This window comes from Octodon degus, unplaced genomic scaffold (assembly GCF_000260255.1).
Source record: "Octodon degus isolate 3935 unplaced genomic scaffold, OctDeg1.0 scaffold00018, whole genome shotgun sequence".
Classification (NCBI taxonomy): domain Eukaryota; kingdom Metazoa; phylum Chordata; class Mammalia; order Rodentia; family Octodontidae; genus Octodon; species Octodon degus.
Window position 1 is genome coordinate 15,646,942 of NW_004524594.1, and position 19,717 is coordinate 15,666,658.

The window sequence follows — 19,717 nt, forward strand, 5'->3', positions numbered from 1 at the left end:
AATCAGAAATAATTTCTCAGATAACTTAGTCTTCCTTCAAAAAACAAAATCAACCAGGTGCCCATGCTGATAATCCCAACCCTCAGGAGGCCAAGGCAGGAAGACCACTGCCAAGTTTGAGGTTGGCCTAGGCTACATTGTGAGTTCAACATCAGCCTGGACTACATAGTGAAACCCTATCTCAAAAAAAAGAAGAAAAGAAAGAAAGCAAGAAAAGATAAACACACACACAAAAAAAAACACCACAGTGAAATGTGGCCTCTTGCCCCTGGTTGCTCAGGAATGGCTCTGCTCTTCCTGGGATCTTTCTGAAGTCACTTCTAAGCTTCCTCTATCTTGCTATACACAAGTCTTTATGTGCTGTTATAATTGAATGACTTTTTCCAGTGCTAAGGATCAAAATCCAAGGCTTTGTATAGCTTAGGCCAGCACTCTGCTACACCTGAGCTACCACCCCAGTCCTGCTGAGGGACCTCTGTGCTCTTTCTTGCTAAACTTCTATTCTAAAAAACTCAGGGAAAACCTGTCCTTAAGCCTGAATTTAGTGACCTCCTGACCAATCATGCGGCACACACTTCTGACAGCAGGCAGAAAGCAGCTCAGGAGTGTGGCCCGTAGCACCATTTATCACGGCCACTGCTGCTCATCCAGCCACGTCCCGACAGCGAGGACCAACGTTCCTGCCTTCCGCCCCATGCCCATCGCATTCACGCGGCCCTGCCTCCTTCCAGTTCTGACGGAGAGGTCATCCAGGCGCATGGCTCTGCGTCCTATACCCTTGCCCTAAACACACAGGTGTGTACACATTTTATTTATTTTGAGCAGATCATCCATGAGACCCAAATTACAGTCACAGGGCACATCCGGAATTCTGGTCACTGAAGCTCTTGAAAATCACTACCCAAATACCAGGGATTAGTCTAAGACTTTCCCTCTAGATTAGTGAGATTAGGCTATTTTACCTAAAAATACTTCAAACTAATTCCAGCATTCAAGTTTGATCGATACATTTGTATATTAGAGTGAATTTTTCAATAAAAAAACCTCAGACATTTTTTATAACACTACTATATGTATACATAAATACACATCTTCAAAATTTCCCCTTTAACTTTCTAGGCTAACATGTAAAAGAAATTCCTTTCATTACATATCCTAAAATTGGACTGCTATCATCCAGTTCGGATACAGTAATCCTATAAAAAAAGAATAAGCTTTTCTTTTAGATAGAGTCTCTCTATTGCCCAGGTTGCCCAGGCTGCCTCTAAACTCTTGGGCCCAAATCATCTTTTGGGGGCTGGGGAGATAGCTCAGTAGAATAAGTGCTTGCTTGGCAAGCACAAGGGCCTGAGTTCAATCCCCAGTTTTATCCAAAAAACCCACAAAAAACAATAAGACAAATCATCTTTTTGCCTCAGCTCCAAGTAGCTGGGACTACGGCACTACAGGCGTTGCACCATGCCCAGCTTGTACGTAGCCTCTTTCCATCTCTCCCTCTCTCTGAAGTGCCTAGGACTGAGTGCCATGGGCCTTGCTCATGCGGGGCAAGCACTTTAACCCCACACTATCTGCAGAGCAACAGAAGGAGCTTTTCATAATAAACTCTGCTGAAAAACAAAATGATTCCGGGGCCCTGGCTGGGCCAGGTATGGTAGAAGCAGTGGGTATATGTGTGAGATTATAAGCACAGCCTTTCTGTCACAAAATCCCAGGAGGGAAAAGGAGTGAGGGCTCTGCAAGGGAGGGGCAGGAGGTAATATTATGGCTTGGCCTCTTCCATTCTGGCGGCAGTCAGCACTGGCCATTGGACAGGAGACCACCCAGCCGGCAGGACCTGGTCCCAGCCTCCTAGGGAGGACGCGGCCTTGGCAGTCTCTACAGGGTAACAGTGGAGACAGCAGCCAGCCGCTAAAAAGCTGAATGTTACCTATAAAACTCAAGATAACAAAAAGCTTCTTTGATTTGTAAACTTGCACTCATAAATACAATCTCTCAAAATAGAATTCAGTGCCTTCAAGTCTTTTCACCAGTGATACACAATATCCTTCCCCGTGAATGAATGCTGTGGACAGAATTGTACTACTTAGCCATTTTCCAAAGCGCCGGTAGAGCTGAGCGTAGATACACACAGCCGGTGACTAGTGGCGCCTGTGCGCTAGGAGCGCAGGAGCTTGCTGAGGATCGCGTCGTAGTAGGGGCAGAAGACCATCTTGTTATAGTTGACCAGGCGGACAAATTTCACCGCAAGTTCCTCCAGCTCTCTCTGAACTGGCCCCAACCCCCCAGGCACTGCAGGCAATGGCTTCTGGTGACCCGAGGCTAAGTAGGTTTCCAAGAAGGTCAGGATTCGGGATTCTGTGAAGGAAAAGAACGTGCTTAGTAGGGCTGGGGTGCCAAGCATGTGTAAGCCCTGGCTTCCACTCCCAGTACCACACCCTAACCCACCCACCCCGTGAAAAAGTGTTTAGCTATTCCTCGTTGTAGGTGACTTCATAAACTTCTGGTTGCGCTCCAGTTCTGAGCTCTGCCACCACTCTCTGGGGAGTCCTGCCTGGTACTGCCCCAGTCTGATCCTCAGTGCCTCCTCCTGCACATTCACCAGCTGCACTGCTTCTCCCTGCTTAGTTCTCCGCAGGTGGGAGCAGCGCTTAGGCTGCTCAGCCCGAAGCTTCACAGATCTCATGCAAGCAGCCTGGTGACCTCCACGTCCCAGTGGCACTGTCCCTGTCAGACTGTGTCAAGTTGCCTGCAGGGCTCCTCAGGAACTGCTCCAGTGGCATCTGAACCAGGCCTAGGATTCCAAGCTTGGAACCCTCAGGACAGTGACGCCTATCTGCTCCCTTGCCCGCCCTTGGTCCTTGGAGTGATACATAATATCCTGATCACGGTGTGACCAAGAAACCCACCCTCTCCTCCCCAACAGCCCATCCCTGCATGTCCCCACTCCCCACGCACCCATAATCCTGCGGACCGGGTCATCGTGGCTGCCCACAGCCTGGATCCCGCCCTTGAGCACAGTCTCTCTGTCGGTGGAGAGGGTTGGGGACCCACACAGTGCCAGGCAGCCCCTCAGCTCCACGCACACTTTCTCCCCGATGGTGGTCAGGGCTTCATCCAGGTGGAAGGAGCTGCCGCAGAGACAGAGGGGTCAGGGATAAGGTACAGGCGCACATGGCTGCGCCATCCCCGACCAGAGCCACACCAGCTGATGACCGGCCTCTGCGTCAGGGGGACCCTGAGGCATTCAAAAGCCTTCTCTGAACCAGGTGTGATGGTGCACCCCTATAATCCCAGCACTCTGGGATGCTGAGGTGGAAGGATCGAAAGTGGACGCCAGCCTAGGCAAGTCAGGGACTTAGTGAGACCCTGTAGCAAACAAAAAAGTAAAAAAAAAAAAAAAAGGAGTTGGGGGCATGGTTCAGTGCCAAGGCCCGGGGCCCAGTCCTCAGTAACACACACACTCAGCTTCTAAATGAGTCTTGGTGCAATGCACCCTACCAGGGCCATGTGGACAGCAGTTGGTGACCTGCACACAGGTGCGATCTGCTAGGGATACAGGGGTGCAGTGTGCTTGGCACAGAATGCCTAAGAGGACATGCCAAGGGCGGGAACTGACGCTCCCATCTCCTCTGGAGGGGTAAGCTCATCTCTTCTAGGAACTTGCCTTCAATTGTTCTAGCTGAGGCCATACACCACCCCAGGTGGGTTGCTGATTACCAGGTTTCTCTAGGAATTTATTTTCTGTTCTGTTGTTATAGACAGGGTGTCACTATGTAGTTCAGGATGGTCTTGAACTTACTATGTAGCTTGGGCTAGCAAACTCCTGGGAATCCTCCTGCCTCAGCCTCCTGAGTTCTGGGCCTAAAGGTATGGACCACTAGAACTCTAGGGCTCTGTTTTTCACTACTAGTTGGTTGTAAAAGCAATTCAGAGTCTTTTTTTTTTTTTTTTTTTTAATGGAATAAGAATTGGGTAGAAAAGACCAGAACACAAGGAAATTAGGGAAAGTCCTGCCTTGTGAGGCTTTCATTTCAGGTACACAGGTGTGCGAATGAGGACTACTAGTCACAAGGGAAAGGAGCTTCCGACGTGGGTCCTGAGGATGAGCACCCAAAAGCTACTATCCTAGAGCCCAATGCCCTCCCGCGACTCCGTCACTGCAGTAGCAGCAAGAAGGCGTGCTCTCCTCACAGCACCCACAGTGGTGGGACAATGGGAGCCGCTGTCCCTGCCCACCCATGGGCTCCCATCCGGCCCACACTCACGGCAGGTGCATGTCGGTCAGCAGGACCTTCACAATCGTCTTCAGTCTCTCTGCAAAGTCGGCCCGGCTGCAGACACTAGCACCCGCTGTGCTGAACGTGACCAGCAACACGGCCCCCAGGACGGTCAGCTGCTCCAGCTGCCCCTGGAGCTCCTGGAAGCGCACCTGGTCCATCAGCACAGTCTGCAACGAGAGCAGAGGACATCGCTGTGCTGAGACTCGAGCTGCCAGCAGAGGGCAGCAGAGCCCAGCCCAGCACTATCTCTGTGCACACACAAAATGGGTAACCCCACTTCTCAGGGATCTTTGGAAAAATGGAAAGGTCATGCAAGTGGCAAGGCAGACAGAGCCAGCACTCAATAAATAAAAGTTGCTGGGCCTGACAGCACATGGCTGCAATCCCAGCACTATCAGAGGCTGAGGCAGGAGGATAACAAGTTCAAGCCCAGCTTGGGCAACATAGCAGGATCTTGTCTCAAAATAAAACACAGAAGGACCACAGCTCAGTATAAAGGCCCTGAGTTCAATCCCCAGAACTGCAGAGACAGATGGACAGAGAGATGTTACGATATCAAAGAGGAAAGAAATGAGGTACAAAGCCAAGGTGACCAACTCCAGAAAGCTATCCCTGCTTTCTGATGGAAACCCCCAAGTCCTGTAGAGCACCCTCCTCAGTCCCCAACAAACCACAGGAAGCCATGGGGAGGACAGAGCCTTGCCCTGGCATCCCTCAGCCTGGCATTCGCTGGCAGCCTGCAGGAGGGAGGTGCTTAGGGTCCGGGAAGTGAAAGGACAAGTCATTCGAATAGGCAGGGCTGGCAGCACCCGGCAAGCACCATGGCGGCACTTCCTGCGCTGACACGGCCCTGGTCCGGCCTGGCCTGAGGCCCAAGGGCGGCCCAGGCCACCCATTTCAGACCCAAGTGCTTACAGGTTCCATGCTTGGATTTTAAGGACCCAGTCATTAACCACTTGGGGTAAGAGCTCAAACTTCTACTCAAGATGCAAAACTTCCCCAGTTCCGCAAAAAAAAAAAAAAAAAGATGCAAAACTGAAATTTTACTCTGAAGACAGGTTACACACATCTGCTGGAAGAACTCTGCGCTGGCCGCTTGTATGACCCCCTCTGCTCTATGGCCTCTCAGTGTGCACTTTAGCTGAGGTGGCAGAAGATTTCCAAAGATCAAACCCAATCCACACATCTGACCTAGTGAAAAACACCAGCTGCCCACAGCTGGGGAGGCTAGCACCAAATTAGCTACCTAGACTCAAACTGGGGGAATTCCTCGCTGGTCCTCTCAAGGACTGACTGGTTCGATGTACTTCTTTTTTTTTTTTTTTTTTAATCAGTTTATTTATTTGTGTGTGTGTGTGTGTGTGTGTGTGGCCAGCTCAGCCCACCAGGGGGCGGGGCTGGCTGGCATGTGGTGCTGGGGGATTGAACCATGGTCCCTGTGCTTTGCTAAGCTTGTTCTAAGTAGGTGCTTTAGACCACTGAGCCATCTCACCAGCCCCTTGATGTACTTCTTGAGAAAAACATAAAAAGACAGGAACACAGCTCAGCATGGAAGGAGAAATTTCTTTAGAGAAAGCTGTGAAGCAACATCACCACTGTGGTTTTGATCAAAATGAGTAAAAACAGGGAAAGTACCCAAGAAGCAGAGTGGAAGCATCACGCGTGGCCGGAGGCACTGTAAGGGATGCCGCACTTTGTGAGGTTGGTGGCCCTCTGAAGGGTGAGCACACGGCGACCACATGACCTAGCAATTTCAATCCTAGGTATGGTAGCGTGGGACAAAAACGTTCATACACACAAAATGTTCTACACAAAAGTTCACAAATGCGTACTTCACAGTAGCCCAAAGTAGAAACAACAAAATGTCTAGCAACTGATCCACATAAGGGAAGAAATTATTCAGGAAGGCAATGGTGACATCCACTGCAGCATGGGTGAGCCGCAAGGATATCATGGGAAGTAAAATAATCTGGGCCCAAAAGGACCATCTTGGATGATTCCACAAATATAAAGTACCTACAGTGGTCAAATCTGTGATCTCCAAGTAGAACTGTGGTTGCCAGAGCCACATAATAGGTGTTGTTTCTGTTTGTGTTATTATTTGTTTGTTTGAGAGAGGGTCTCACTATGCAGCCCACGCTGGCCTCAAACTTGAAGTGATCCTCCTGCCTCAGCCTCTCAGGGGCTGGGACTACAGGAGCACAGTAGGGAATAACTGTTGGGTGGTTTCATAATAATGTAAATGAGCTTAATACCATTGTACACTTAAAACAGTTAAAATGGAGCTTTACAGCATGTATATTTTACTATAATAATTACAAGGGAAGATGAAGTCTTTTTTTTTTTTTTTTTTTTCCAGAACCAGGGATCGAACTCAGGCCCTTGTGCTTGCCAGGGAATCACTTATTCCACTGAGCCATCTCCCCAGCCCCAAGATGAAGTCTTGATACACACTCCCACACTGATGGACCTTATGCTGCCTGAAAGAAGCCCGAACCAAAAGGCCCATTTCATTTACATCAGACACTCAGGACAAGAGGGTCTAAGAAGGCAGAAGGCAGGGGCTGTATGGAGCAGAGCAAGTATGATGCCTGATGAAAGGGATGGTATTTCTTTACAGGATAATGAAAATATTCTAAATTAAATAGCGGTAATGGTTGTACAAGTCTACCTATATGCTGAAAACCACTGTGCTGAACACTGTAAGTGGGAATTTGATCTATATCTGAATAATGCTATTCTTTCAGAAAAGCTTGGCACACGAGGCACTGACCTCAGGGAAGGGTCTGTGGAGGTGGTTCCACTTCAGCAGTTTCAGGTAGGCGTGGTTCTGGATGGAAACCGGACTCGGCACCAGGGCGTCCTCGGAGCCAGCAGCCTCTCCCTGGGCCGGCAGGGCATGTTTGTACCTCTGAGCCATAAGGTCAGCAGAGGCTTCTTCTAGCCACTGGGTGACAAAGTCCAAGGAATCTGTAACAGAGCCGCAAGCATTTCTGGGCACCAAGCAGCAGCTTCTCGGATTTGCCTGCGGGAAGACTGCCCTGGCAGTGTAATTTGGTGTAGGGAATGAACTGCACAAACTTCCGGAATCAAATAAACCTTGGTCCCAGTCACAGTACTGCCCCTCGCTAGCTGAGTCATCTCAGGTAAGTCATCAGCTGTCTGAGTACCTGTTTCCTGGTGTAGAGAAATGCACAGGACCCACTCCAGGTCATAGCACACCCCCAGGCCCTGCCACCTGCCGGTGTCCTATAAACCTTCCTTCTCTGTCCCTGCAGCCTGACCCTGCAGGAGAGATGGTCGAAAGTGCCAGTGCCACCCAGAGGCTGATAGGAAGAGGCCCAGTTAGAGCACCTCACGCAGCGCTGCCCTTTCTGTGGTCCTGGTTTAACCAAGGTCCATGTATCTTGGGGGAACTCGTTGCATGAGAAGCAGCCCAGGAGCCCTTAGCTGGCTGTCATCTGCAGGCTCCCAGCTGAGTACTGTAGTAGGTACTCTAATGGACCCACAGGAAGACCATGAGGATCTTACCTGTGTTTTAAGCAAAAACTGCAGCTGCCACGTCCTGCAGGAGTTGCAGCTCAGCTATGGAGGCCTCCTTGAAACCAAGCTGCAGGAGGTCGTGGCTGCTGCCCACCCCTCCCTGTCACGAAGGCTGAACCTTGCTTCTCTGCCAGTACACTAACCCCAAGTCCCCATTCGAGTTGCCAGGCCATCTGCCTCATCAGAAAGCGTTCCCGTAGTCCACCAGCCCTGGAAACCTGAGCTTCCATGTGGTGCACAAGTCCCAGACCCACAGACCAGGGACTGCCCTGTGCTTCGCCTCAGCGGCCATCTGCCCTGCACCCCACTTCTGGGGCCTGCCACTATCCCAAGGCTCCTCTGCCAGCACACTGCAGCCAGGTGCTACCAAGTGTGACGAGAGTGTGCTGTGCTGTCCTCTCTTCTCCACTCTTCTGCTCTGCTCTTTCCTGACTCCTCCTGGCCTCCAGCCCGACTTGTGCCCGGAATGGATGAATCTACTGCGCAGGCGCAGGTATCTCGTGGCCAAGTCCTACAGCGTACCCAGACTGCACCCTGCTGCCCACAATGACTGAGCTACTGAAAACTCATCCCAAACTGGCTCTGAAGACTGAAATTTACCCAGAACATCAGCTACCAATGCAGAGCACCTTAGAAATGTAATAGTTATAGATTCTTTTTTTTTTTTTTTTTTGCAGGCAGCAGGGATTGAACTCAGGCCCTTGGGGTTGCCAGGGAAGCACTTACTCTACTGAGCCATCTCCCTGGCCCCCAATAGTTATAAATTCTATAGTTGTATTTTCCTGCAGTTATCTGAGATTCATAAAAATGAGACTTGTCCTAGGTGTAAAACTAGGCGAGTTTTGCATACAGAACAGAGATAGAGCAGTCACGGGGACACACGCTTGGAATCCCAGTACTCTGGGGAGGCTCAGGCAGGAGGATCATAAGTTTGAGCCCAGCCCGGGCAATTTATTGACTTAGTGAAGGCCCTGGGTTCAATCCCTAATACTCCTGCCCCCAAAAAGAACAGAAGCAAAGTGAAATTTCCTGTTGTCACAGAGAGAACAAAAGTGAATGCACATTCCTAAAATTTGTCATAATTTTAAAACCAAAACCAACAATATCGTTTACCTCACACTAGTGTTTGAATTTACAGCAATCAAACAAATGTCCATTTTGGGCCATGTTCCCTTTTCATCCCCGCTCACATGTTCTGTCCACCTTGCTCTTGTTGCTTAAATGTGTTTCTCAGTGATTAACCATCGAGGCAGAGCCCTACGGCTTGTTGTGGGTCCTTGTGTAAACTAGACTGTTCTCATCCATAATTCTAGTTTCCTTTCGAAAAAGCATCACTGCCTTCCGCCACAGCAACCATTGAAAAAGAGTAGCCATGGCCCTCCGCTATCCCATGGCCGTGGGCCTCAACAAGGGCCACAAGGTAACTAAGAATGTGAGCAAACTGAGGCACAGCCGCCGCCGCGGACGTCTCACCAAACACACCAAGTTCATGCGGGACATGATCCGGGAAGTGTGCGGCTTTGCCCCCTATGAGCGGCGCGCCATGGAGCTGCTCAAGGTCTCCAAGGACAAGCACACCCTCAAGTTCATCAAGAAAAGGGTGGGGACGCACATCCGCGCCAAGAGGAAGCATGAGGAGCTGAGCAACGTGCTGGCCACCATGAGGAAGGCAGCTGCCAAGAAGGACTAAGCCCCTCCGGAATAAAGCTTTGCAGAAAAAAAAAAAAAAAGAAAAAGCATCACTGCACAACAGACAATAGCAACCAAAACAAAACAAAGCAAAACAGCAAATGAAACACCAGCAACACAGAGCCCACAGAGCATGAAACATACTCGGCTGCCTCTCCAGCAGTCGTTGAAACTTCTCCCTCTCATACTCAACCGACTGCTGCATGAGGTGTGGTCTGACGCTGCTGATGGCGAAGTTGGCCATGTCCACCTTCATGAGGTCCAGCACAGCAAACATTGCCCTGCAAGAGAAGGAGGCCCTCAGCACAAGGCACACGGAGCGTACGTGACAGGCAAAGAGGGGAGCTTTTCCTCTTGGGAGGGTCAGGAAGAAAAGTCAGGGGCCGGTGAGATAGCACAGCGTACTAAAGCACCTGTTTAGGCAAACTTAGGCTATCACAGGGACTGTGGTTTGATTCCAGGTACCACATGCTGTGCCAGCCCTGCCCCAGGGCAGGCTGAGCAGGCCAGGGTCCAGATGAGGTGGGGTACGCCTGTAATCCCAGCACTGGGGAGACTGAAAGCAGGAGGATCACTGCGAGTGCAGGCTGCGTAGAGACCCTGCAACAACCAAATACAGAAAGAAAGAGAGAGAAGAGAAGCAAAGCGAAGAGAAAGGAAGGTAGGTAGGTAGGTCTGGAAAGTCAAGAGAAAGTAGATGAGGAAAAAACATTTAGAAAACACAGACATGAATGCAATGATCTGAAAAGGTCGTGGGTTTCAGTGTGTCCTGTCCCCACCTTCTCCTTGCCCAGGTCCCTGGAGGCTCCCCAGCCTCCAGCCCCATGGGAATAGCAGCAAGGTGGGGCAAAGAGGAAGGACAGAGCCATGGGCAAGGTGAGGGGCAGGCAGCTTGCCACCCTGGTCTTTGCTTTCATGTGTGCACTTTTCTTGAAAAATCAAAGGATTAGACAATCTGGGCCCACTTCCTGTCACAGCCCAAATCAGCTGGAACTGAGACTGCGAGCATCCTTAGACGGCATCGGCTGCCCAGGCCTTCTGCTGCCCAGACTTCCTGTGTGTGTGTGTGTGCTGTACGGGGCTGCACCCGGAGCACTGCATGTGCCAGGAAAGTGCTCTACCACACAGCTAAGCCCCCAGCCCTTTCTATTCTCAGTTTTGCTACATGGTCCAAACCGACTGAAACTCATAATCTCCTGCTTCAGCCTCCTAAACACTGGGATTACGGGTATTTGCCCCAGGCCTGGTGCAGTCCATTTACTTTTCCATTGGAGTTGCTACAAGGTAATTCCCCAAAAGTCTTTTCCAAGGAATTTCCCACTAACCTTGGCTAGATTGTAAACTCCTGTTATTTTACAACTAATGTCCAACACCATGTCTACCACATAAAAGGGCTCAATACAAACGTGCTAAATGAATGAAAATAACATCAGAACTATTTTTAGGAGGTCTTTTCAATTCTTTCTAAACTTTGAAGTAACCTGTGTTTTTTTTTTTTGTTGTTGTTTTTTTTTTTTTTAGGGACTGAGGGTACAACACATGGCCTTTGCCCTGAGCTACAACCCCCAGTCCTTTTGGTGATTTTATAGTTTTGAGACAGGGTCTCACTAAGTTGGAAACCAGCTGGGCTATGACTTTCTCTCCTCCTACCTCAGCCTCCTAGAGTGCTTGGATTATAGATGTTCACCACCTCACCCAGCAAGAGCATGTTGTTACATATTGTAGAAATGAAAGAGAATGTGCTATCTGTTCTCTTTTACAGTATCAAGGAAGCTGGAAATAAAAATTCTTTTTTTTTTTTGCATAACCAGGGATTGAAACAGGCCCTTGCACTTACCAGGGAAGCGCTTATTCCACTGAGCCATCTCCCCGGCCCCTAAAAATTCTTTTCTAATAAAATTTTTGGGAAGCAATTTAGTAGCAATATGCAATGAAGTCCTAAGACTGCTTAGACCCTAACACTGCAATCCCATTTCAAGAATCAATGTTAATCACACGTGCTGGTGGACATATCTAAGTGTAACACTATAGGAGGCTGAGGCAGAAAGATCACGTAAGCCTAGCCTAGGCAACTTAGCACTTAGAGAGACCCTGTCTCAAAGTGAAAAATGAAAAAAGGCTGGGACGCAGCGCAGCATGAAGGCCCAGGGCTGAATCCCAGTACCACACACATACAAGATCAGGTTCCATGGGGGCAATTTATCAAGACCCTCTCTCTAAATAAATAAACAGGATTGGATATAGCTTAGTGGTAGGGTGCTCCTGGGTTCTACCCCCAACACCAGAAATGAAAAATAAAAATAAATCAATCTTTAGGAAATAACCTAAATTACAGAAAAAAATTTTGTGCCCGAAATATCACTGCACAATTGAGTAGCTGATGAGGATACACAATCTAATTTGTCTCTTCTAAGGAAGAAAATTAATTCTGTCTATGCAAATAAGTATTTTGCAGCCAGTGGAAATGGTTGTGGATAGTTTAATAAAAACATATAAACTGGGCATGGTGCTGCTGCAGCACTCAGGGAGGGGGCTGAAGCAGGAGGTCTGCTGTAAGTTCAAGGCCAGCCTGGGCCTCAAAGCGAAACCCTGTTTTAAAAAAAAAAAAATCACAGAAGTTGATTATGAAGGACAATGTGAGAGATTCTTGTGTTGCTGGAACTGTTCAGTATCTTGAATGTAGTAAGGGATGCCATGAACCTACACAGATAAAATTGAGTGAAAGTTCATAAAAAAATACATATAGAAATAAGAATAACTAAAACAGCAAATTAACGTCACCCAGCAGACTACCAACATCAATATCCTGCTTGTGATACTGTGCTGCAGCTCTGCAAAATGTTATCACCATGGGAAACTATGTAGTGTCTGTATTTCTTACAGATTCATGTCAGTGTATTATTAAATAAATAAGGATTCCAATAAAAAATTAATTACATGATTAGAATAGAAAAAGTCAAACCTGCACTGTCTCACTAGGGAGGGTCCTGTGGCTTGGCCGCACCTGCAGACTCCTGAGCTGTGGAGGCCATGTGTGTGGCAACGTGTGTCACAGCCTGCCCGCAGTGGCACCGAGTATCCTCTGTGCAACAGCGACTGTGACAGCCAGGAGCAGACTGCCCAGATGTGGGGACAGCCATGTCCACATGCAATCACCCAGCTTAAAAGCCTCAGGACCCAATGAAGCCAGTATATCTGAAAACTACTCTACAAGCCAGGTATGGTGGTGCATTCCTGTAATCCCAGCACTGGGGAGGCTGAGGATCGCTGCAAGTTCAAGATCAGCCTGGGCTACAGAGTGAGCTCAAGGCGAGTCTCAGTTGCACAATGAGATGGTCTCAAAAAGACAAAAAAAAAAAAAAAAGAAAAAGAAAACTATTCTACAGCATGGCTTTGAGCTCCTGAGGGGCATGCCCAGTCATAAGAGTCACCCCTTACTTACAGTACCATTGTCACTCCTCTTAGTCCAGATGCCATCTAGGACTCAGAGGTCACTTCCCTTATGCACACTGTGGCCTAGGATCATTTTGATAGATAATACCTTATCTGTTTACAGGAAAATCAAGCAGTTATCCAAAAACCAATGTTTCTCGCTGGGCACAGTGGTGCAGTTGGAGGCTGATACACGAGGGCTGCCATGAGTTCCAAGCCAGTTTGGACTACACAGTGAGCTCAAGGCCAGCCTAAAGTACATAGTGAGACTATGTCTTAAAAAAATGGGGCCGGGGAGATAGCTTAGTAGAATAAGCACTTGCCTGACAAGCACAAGGGCCTGAGTTCAATACCCGGTTCCACAAAAAAAAAAAAAATTCAAATCCTCAAGTAGCATCATATCACTCCTTTACCTATAGTAGAACTAGACTGGGCATAGTGGCGCACGACCGTAATCCCAGCTCTTGGGAGGGTGTAAACAGGTAGATCACTATGAGTCCGATCTAGTAGTGAGACCCTGAACACCGTACAGACTCTTCCCTAAAATACAATACAACAACAACAAAAAAAAACTGTCCTCAAAAATTACAGGAACTAGGGCCGGGGAGATGGCTCAGTGGAATAAGTGCTTCCCTGGCAAGCTCAAGCGCCTGAGTTCAATCCTTGGTTCCGCAAAAAAAAAAAAAAAAAAAAAAAATTACAGGAACTTTTGTCACAATTATGTATCTAAACTTAAATATTCACTGGGTGGGTGGCATGTGCCTGTAATCCCAGCATTCGGGAAGCTGAGCCAGAAGGATCCCTGCCAGTTCAAGGCCAGCCTGGGCTACACAGTAAGACCCTGTCTCAAAAATTACATACAAAAAAAAAAAAAAAAAAATTACATACATACATATACACATACATTAAAAAAAAATAAATGTTCAGGGAACTAGAGGCATAACTCAGGGGTAGAGTACGTGCCTAACATGGACAAGGCCCTGGGTTCAATTCCTGGTACCACCAAAAACGAAGTTAATATGTACAGGACTCTGGTCTGATTCAGACCTTATTGTAGTCCAGAGGAGTTTATAAATTGTAATCCCAGGAAGAAGTTATTGGAATTCTCCCCAGTAAATTTCCATCTACCACTTTCAATGCAACACATGGTGAGAATAAAGAGACAAAAACATATCTGCAGCTGTGGGGAGCCTTCAAAGGGGTCCTAAATCCAGCTGAAACAAAGCCTAGCTGGAACAAGGCCTGGACCTAGGGCTGAACCTGGGTTTTATTAATTCGTGAGGAGGGAAGTGGCTTGGGTTGAGTAACTATGAGAATGGCAGGAAGTACGTGAGTGCAGGGAGCTGGGCTGGGCAGGAGGCCTGAAATCACGTCTGCAATATGCAGACAGGTTTGCAGAAAGAGTACCAGGTCTTGATATCGGGTAGCCTCCAAGTTTGGAAGAATCTGACCTAACACAGTTTGCGCAAGTGTCCAGTGTTTTGGCTGCTTCAGCCTTTACTCTCTAGGACATAACTGCATTTTTCTCAAAGCTCAATCCCAGCCAACAGTGCAGTGTCTCTCACCTAGCTCACGCTTAGTACAGGGCGCTCTAGGAAGGCATCCCTGACCTGTTGCTTTGCTTCAAAGGCTACACATGGCGCCTCAGCTGGATCCACTTGTATTGCTTTAAGTCAGTGGAGGGGATAGGGCATTTCCTTAGGCAGCTGCATAAGCATCACTACATGGAATTAGGACAAAGGTGAACCAAAATGGAGGCAAACTGGTTTTTGTAGGGGGAGTCATCCTGGTGGTCCTCCACAAAGATGGTGTACACATTAAGACATATGTTATGAATAAAAGAATGTACATTCTTAGGAGGTAGTTCTTGAAATATTTAAGGGTAGAATGTCACAAAGTGTCATTAACCCTCAGGAGATTGGGGGAAGGCACAGTCACAAGAACATATCTATGAAGCTAAGGCAACTGTGACCTGTGACAAAATGGGCAAACACTGATGGATCTATGTGAAGGGCTGCTGAGTGCTGAGGGTACTGTTTCTGCAACTTTCCTGCAGGCTTGGAGGGAAGCACATATAAAATATAGGTAGCAGTCAAGCTTGATATACACATCTGTAATTCCAGCTACTCAGAAGGTTGAAGCAGGAGGATTGCAAGTTCAAGGCTAGCCTGGGCAACTTAGTGAGATCGTGTCTCAAAATAAAGCACAAGGCTCGGGATATGTGCAATTTGTATACAGATGCATGAAGCCCTGGGTCCAATTTTCAGTACCACACACACACACACACACACACATATATATATAAAATGTAATACTATTTAAAATATGCATAATGAAAATAGTGATTATGGCTTATCTATAGTAAAATTACGGATGATTTCTTCCTTCTGCCTAATTTTCAGTATTTTAAATGTCTGCTTAAATTTTTAAATACCCGAGCACCTAGACTTTAGGAGGTTTAAACTGAAATCAGGTTCTGCATTTAGGTATGTGAGTTCAATCAACACACTTCCATACCTGAAAAGGGGTACTATTTCCTTAATGTCCTTTAGTTTCTTAACTTCCTCATCCCGAGCAGGTGCACAGAGTGTCCCCATCATGCCAATAATAAATTCTGCCAGCTTAGAAATGTCTAGGGCTCCATTCTCTGCTTCCTGCTTTATCAGCTCCAGATCCAAGACTTCTGTTATCTGGTTTCTCAGTCTAGTGTGACCAGGCAGCAAGAAAGATAAAAGTGTCTACAAGAGAACACAGATAAGTTTAATCACAGTTTCTTAGACACTGTTCTGGCTAATGCATGAAGAATGTATAACTATCCAAATAAACCCTTAACCAACTGCCACTGAACTGCTGTACATACTCTAACCTCTTATTCAACACATCTACAGAGAAACACTCTTGCAAGTTCAATGAGAATAGCTGTTGATGTTTCCATTACACTCTAGGTGCCAATCACCTACATACAACAAACACATTGATGGTGGGAAAAGGAGAACACGTTTATTATGCGAACCTATGAGGCAACTGTCAGTTCCGATTTCCACAGGTCCACTGCTTCCTCAAGACTATGGCTGCCAGGCAGGTGGTGCTACCTGTAATCCCAGCACTCGGCAGGCTGAGGCACAAGGGCTGAGTTCAAGGCCAGCTGGGCTACATAAATGAGTTGAAGGCCACCCTGTCCTACATAGTGAGACCCTGCCTCAAAAGCAACAACAACAAAACATTATGGCTAAAAGCATTGCAAAAGATGTCCTAACACCTAAATCATCCCAAAGACTAAATCACTTTTTGACCAATATAAATTAAAGATATCCATGCCTATTAAAACTTATAAGTAACCTGTTTTTTAAAATAATTTTTGTTTTTAAGCTGAAAATAATTCATATGTCTGCAAGTAATTTAGCTTCTTGATCCTTCCATTTCTTTAACGTCTTTTGGAACAATAACACATATGGCCAGATAAATACTCCTCAGTAAAACAAAGAAACAAAATACTCCTAAGTACCGCAATTCATTCAGCTCACCTCTTTGATCTCTCCCACAAGTTTGATGGCATGGTCGTATGTTGGGGGGTCTTCACTTAGCTGGACACTCAGGCAATCCCAGAAAGCTTTATGTACAATCTCCTTTACTCTCTTCTCCAAGCTAGAGAAAAGGGGGTGTGGGGACTGAAAATCTCAAATCAAATTTTAAAATCACATGGGTTAGAGTAATAAATCTTTAAAAAGTAAGAATTATGAAAGATTCCCCACACATACTTAAACTAACACACTTTTTATTTTATTTATTGTTTCAATAAGTGCCTTATTAGAAAGTAACCTGCAACACTGAATCCAATTAGTAGCATGTGACAATGGCATGTGATGAAAAGACTATTGGAAAATTCAAGGCTGTTAAATCTTACTTCCCTGTTGTGAGCAGGCTTACTAAAATACATAATTAGGTAGTTTAATAATTCAGCATGTAACAGGCAGACAACTTTAGTTTCTAAACATACTTATTCCTGTGTGACATACCGGGCCAACTGCTTAACTAGGTAGCAAACTGTAACAACGTACAGTGTCTCACTAAGACCAGCTTTCCTGCCCTAAGAACAAGCACTTCCTGCCTTTTTTGGTGGTGGTACTAGGGCCTGAAGCCAGGGCCTGCTAAGCATGTGCTCTACTAAGCACACAGCTTGCACCTGAGCCACACCCCCAGCACAAGGTACTCGCCTTGCAGATATATAAGAAATATATATAAAACCATGTTTGCTGGGCAGAGTGACATACCTGTAATCCTACCACTTGGGAGGCTGAGGCAGGAGGATCACTGCGAATTTGAGGCCAGCCTCAACTGCATAGTGAGTTCAGGGTGAGCTTGACCTAGTGAGATTCTGTCTCAAAAAAAAAACAAAAAAAAAACAAACAAAAAAAAAAAAAAAAAAAAACACCCTAACAGGCATTTCTCCTTCAACAGAATGCCAGTGTTTCACACTGGAGCAACAGATGTCTATAAAAATTAATCCTAACTGGCCCAATGAGCCTATCATGGCAATTCCGTTCCCCATAGCATAGGAACAAATGAATTAACAAAACATTAAAGTCTGCTTCATTACTCCAGAGAAAGATGCTTCTCCCTAACGAAGGACAGCTCTGTTCCACCTGACATCTTCCCTCTGTGTAGAACGCGAGTGCACAGTGCCACCTGGGAGCTGTGGCACTCTTCTGCAGCCATGAGGAACAAGTCAAGAGGACATTAGAGACCAATCCTGAGGCCCAATCTGAGTGAACTGCAGAAATAAGGGCAGCTACATCCATAGTTCCTTGATTCCAAAACATTTTTTTCCACATTTTAACATCTTTAAAAATATTTCTTAAAATCCATGGCACTTTTACAGTGACACAAAGTATATTTAAATACATTTTTAGAGCCGGGGAGATGGCTCAGTAGAATAAGCGCTTCCCTGGCAAGCGCAAGAGCCTGAGTTCAATCCCTGGTTCCACCAAAAAAACAAAAACCAAACAAAAAAAATACATTTTTAAAGCCATATCTTATAATCAGTAGGGTTTTTCATTTCATTTTAAAGTGGCAAGTGCCCGTCACTAGGGATATTATGGATAAATCCACCTTTGCATCCACGTGTTCTAGTGAGGAATGGGAGTCAACCAGGGGCTGCAGGACTCCCATTCACAAAGACACCAAAGCACGTGCAACAAAGATGCAACATGGGGTAGTGAAATCCTAGCAAGTAGGAGAAGCTCACATTAAAGATTTTCCAGATTTCCAGACACTTTATTGGCATTCTGGAGGATCCATGCCCTTGAGATCCACTTTCAAATTCTAGTAATCCCTAGCATAGGAATTTCTTTTTTTTGCGGAACTAAGGATTGAACTCAGGCCTTTGCGCTTGCCAGGGAAGCACTTATTCCACCGAGCCATCTCCCCGGCTAGCATGGGAATTTCTTAGAAATAACATACAAAAGGAAAAATGCACCTGGTTGGCATCAACTCAACCATTTCCAGCACCTGGAAATGCCAGTGTTCTACTAAACAAGACAACTCACTGAGCAGCGCACCTGTCCTCTGGCAATTCCACGGGTCGAATCCGGAAGTCTCCATTCACCACGATTTCATGGGCTAGCGCCATGTTGGTGACTCCTTTCGCTGTCTCCAGAAGTTCTTCTACTGTCACGAACCGAGGTGGACTGGCTGCGAGGAAAGCCCAGGGTAAGTGCTCGCTGCTTCAGGTCGGAATTTCCGTGAGAACAGGGAGAAGGCACTGGCTCTGGTACCAGGCCATAACTGCTCATTGTTCCAGTAAAATGTTTGCAAAAAGCAAAAGAATTTTATCTTTTTTACTTTTGTTTTTACCCTAGAATGCTAGAAGCAGGGATCATTCGTAGTACTCAAAATATCTGGGTTTTACTACAATAAAAGATGACTATGTTATGTGGTCAGTGAAAACTGATTATAAGCTGGAACTCAAAATCTTAAGTTATAGATGCCCGTTACCCCAAAAAGCTTAGGGTTTATCTTCTAATACTTCTGCTTCCTGTCTATCCCCAAAAGAAAAAAAGGAGACACCAGATTTAACATCTTCTTTTTTGCTTCTAGTAGAGGTTTACTTTTGTACTACCACTAACAATGGCATGAATGCATCTCACCAAATTAAAACAGCAATGTAAATAAATAAATAGAACAGCAATTAAGTCTGAGGACATCAGGTACTATTTAAATACTTTTTTCTTAAAATTAATTTTATTGGAACATTCCAGATATACACATAAACATCATGACAATATTTGTCATAGGGAATTTATGACCGTACATAATAGACCTTAATTATTTCTTCTCATTCCTCTCCCATCCCATCTACCTCTCTTCCTCTCCTTATTCACAAGAGCTTTGTGTCCATTTTTCTTCTATTCCCTATTTCCCCCTTTATTTAAATAATCTTAACCCCATACCCTGAACAGGACACTAAGATTGGATGGAAGTACTAAGCTCACCCCAGTGAACAGAGCAGAAGGCAGGTAACGCAAGCACTTTGTACCACAAAGGCCTGCTGAACAAAGCCTGAGTCGTCTTGATGTCTCACTTGCCTGCTGCCCTGCTATCTAAATTCTGTACATTTTATTTCTCTAGCAAAGGTTCAGTAGTCTCACAACTGGTCTATTTTTCTCTTTTAAATTTTTTTTTAATTATTTATCTATTTTCAGTACCGAGAATCAAACTCAGGGCCCTTGTACTGGGCTATGTCCCCAAACATCTTTTTTTTTTTTTTTTTTTTT

At 46.3% G+C, this 19,717-nt stretch overlaps 1 protein-coding gene across 5 annotated transcripts in view; it reads right to left on the reverse strand.

Moving 5' to 3' along the window:
* Positions 1-1,439: 1,439 nt before the first annotated feature.
* The window catches only part of Tcp11l1 (t-complex 11 like 1), a 31,926-nt gene continuing 13,648 nt past the window's right edge, over positions 1,440-19,717 (reverse strand). For all 5 annotated transcript variants that reach the window (XM_004627065.2, XM_023710760.1, XM_023710763.1 and 2 more), the window contains exons 3-10: positions 18,503-18,635; positions 16,469-16,589; positions 15,462-15,682; positions 9,657-9,793; positions 7,054-7,250; positions 4,266-4,447; positions 2,956-3,128; positions 1,440-2,355 (exon numbers count right to left, since the gene is read on the reverse strand). In XM_004627065.2, the coding sequence (XP_004627122.1) occupies positions 2,156-2,355; positions 2,956-3,128; positions 4,266-4,447; positions 7,054-7,250; positions 9,657-9,793; positions 15,462-15,682; positions 16,469-16,589; positions 18,503-18,635 (1,364 nt within the window). In that variant the 3' untranslated portion in view covers positions 1,440-2,155. The remainder of the gene's footprint in view (positions 2,356-2,955; positions 3,129-4,265; positions 4,448-7,053; positions 7,251-9,656; positions 9,794-15,461; positions 15,683-16,468; positions 16,590-18,502; positions 18,636-19,717) is intronic.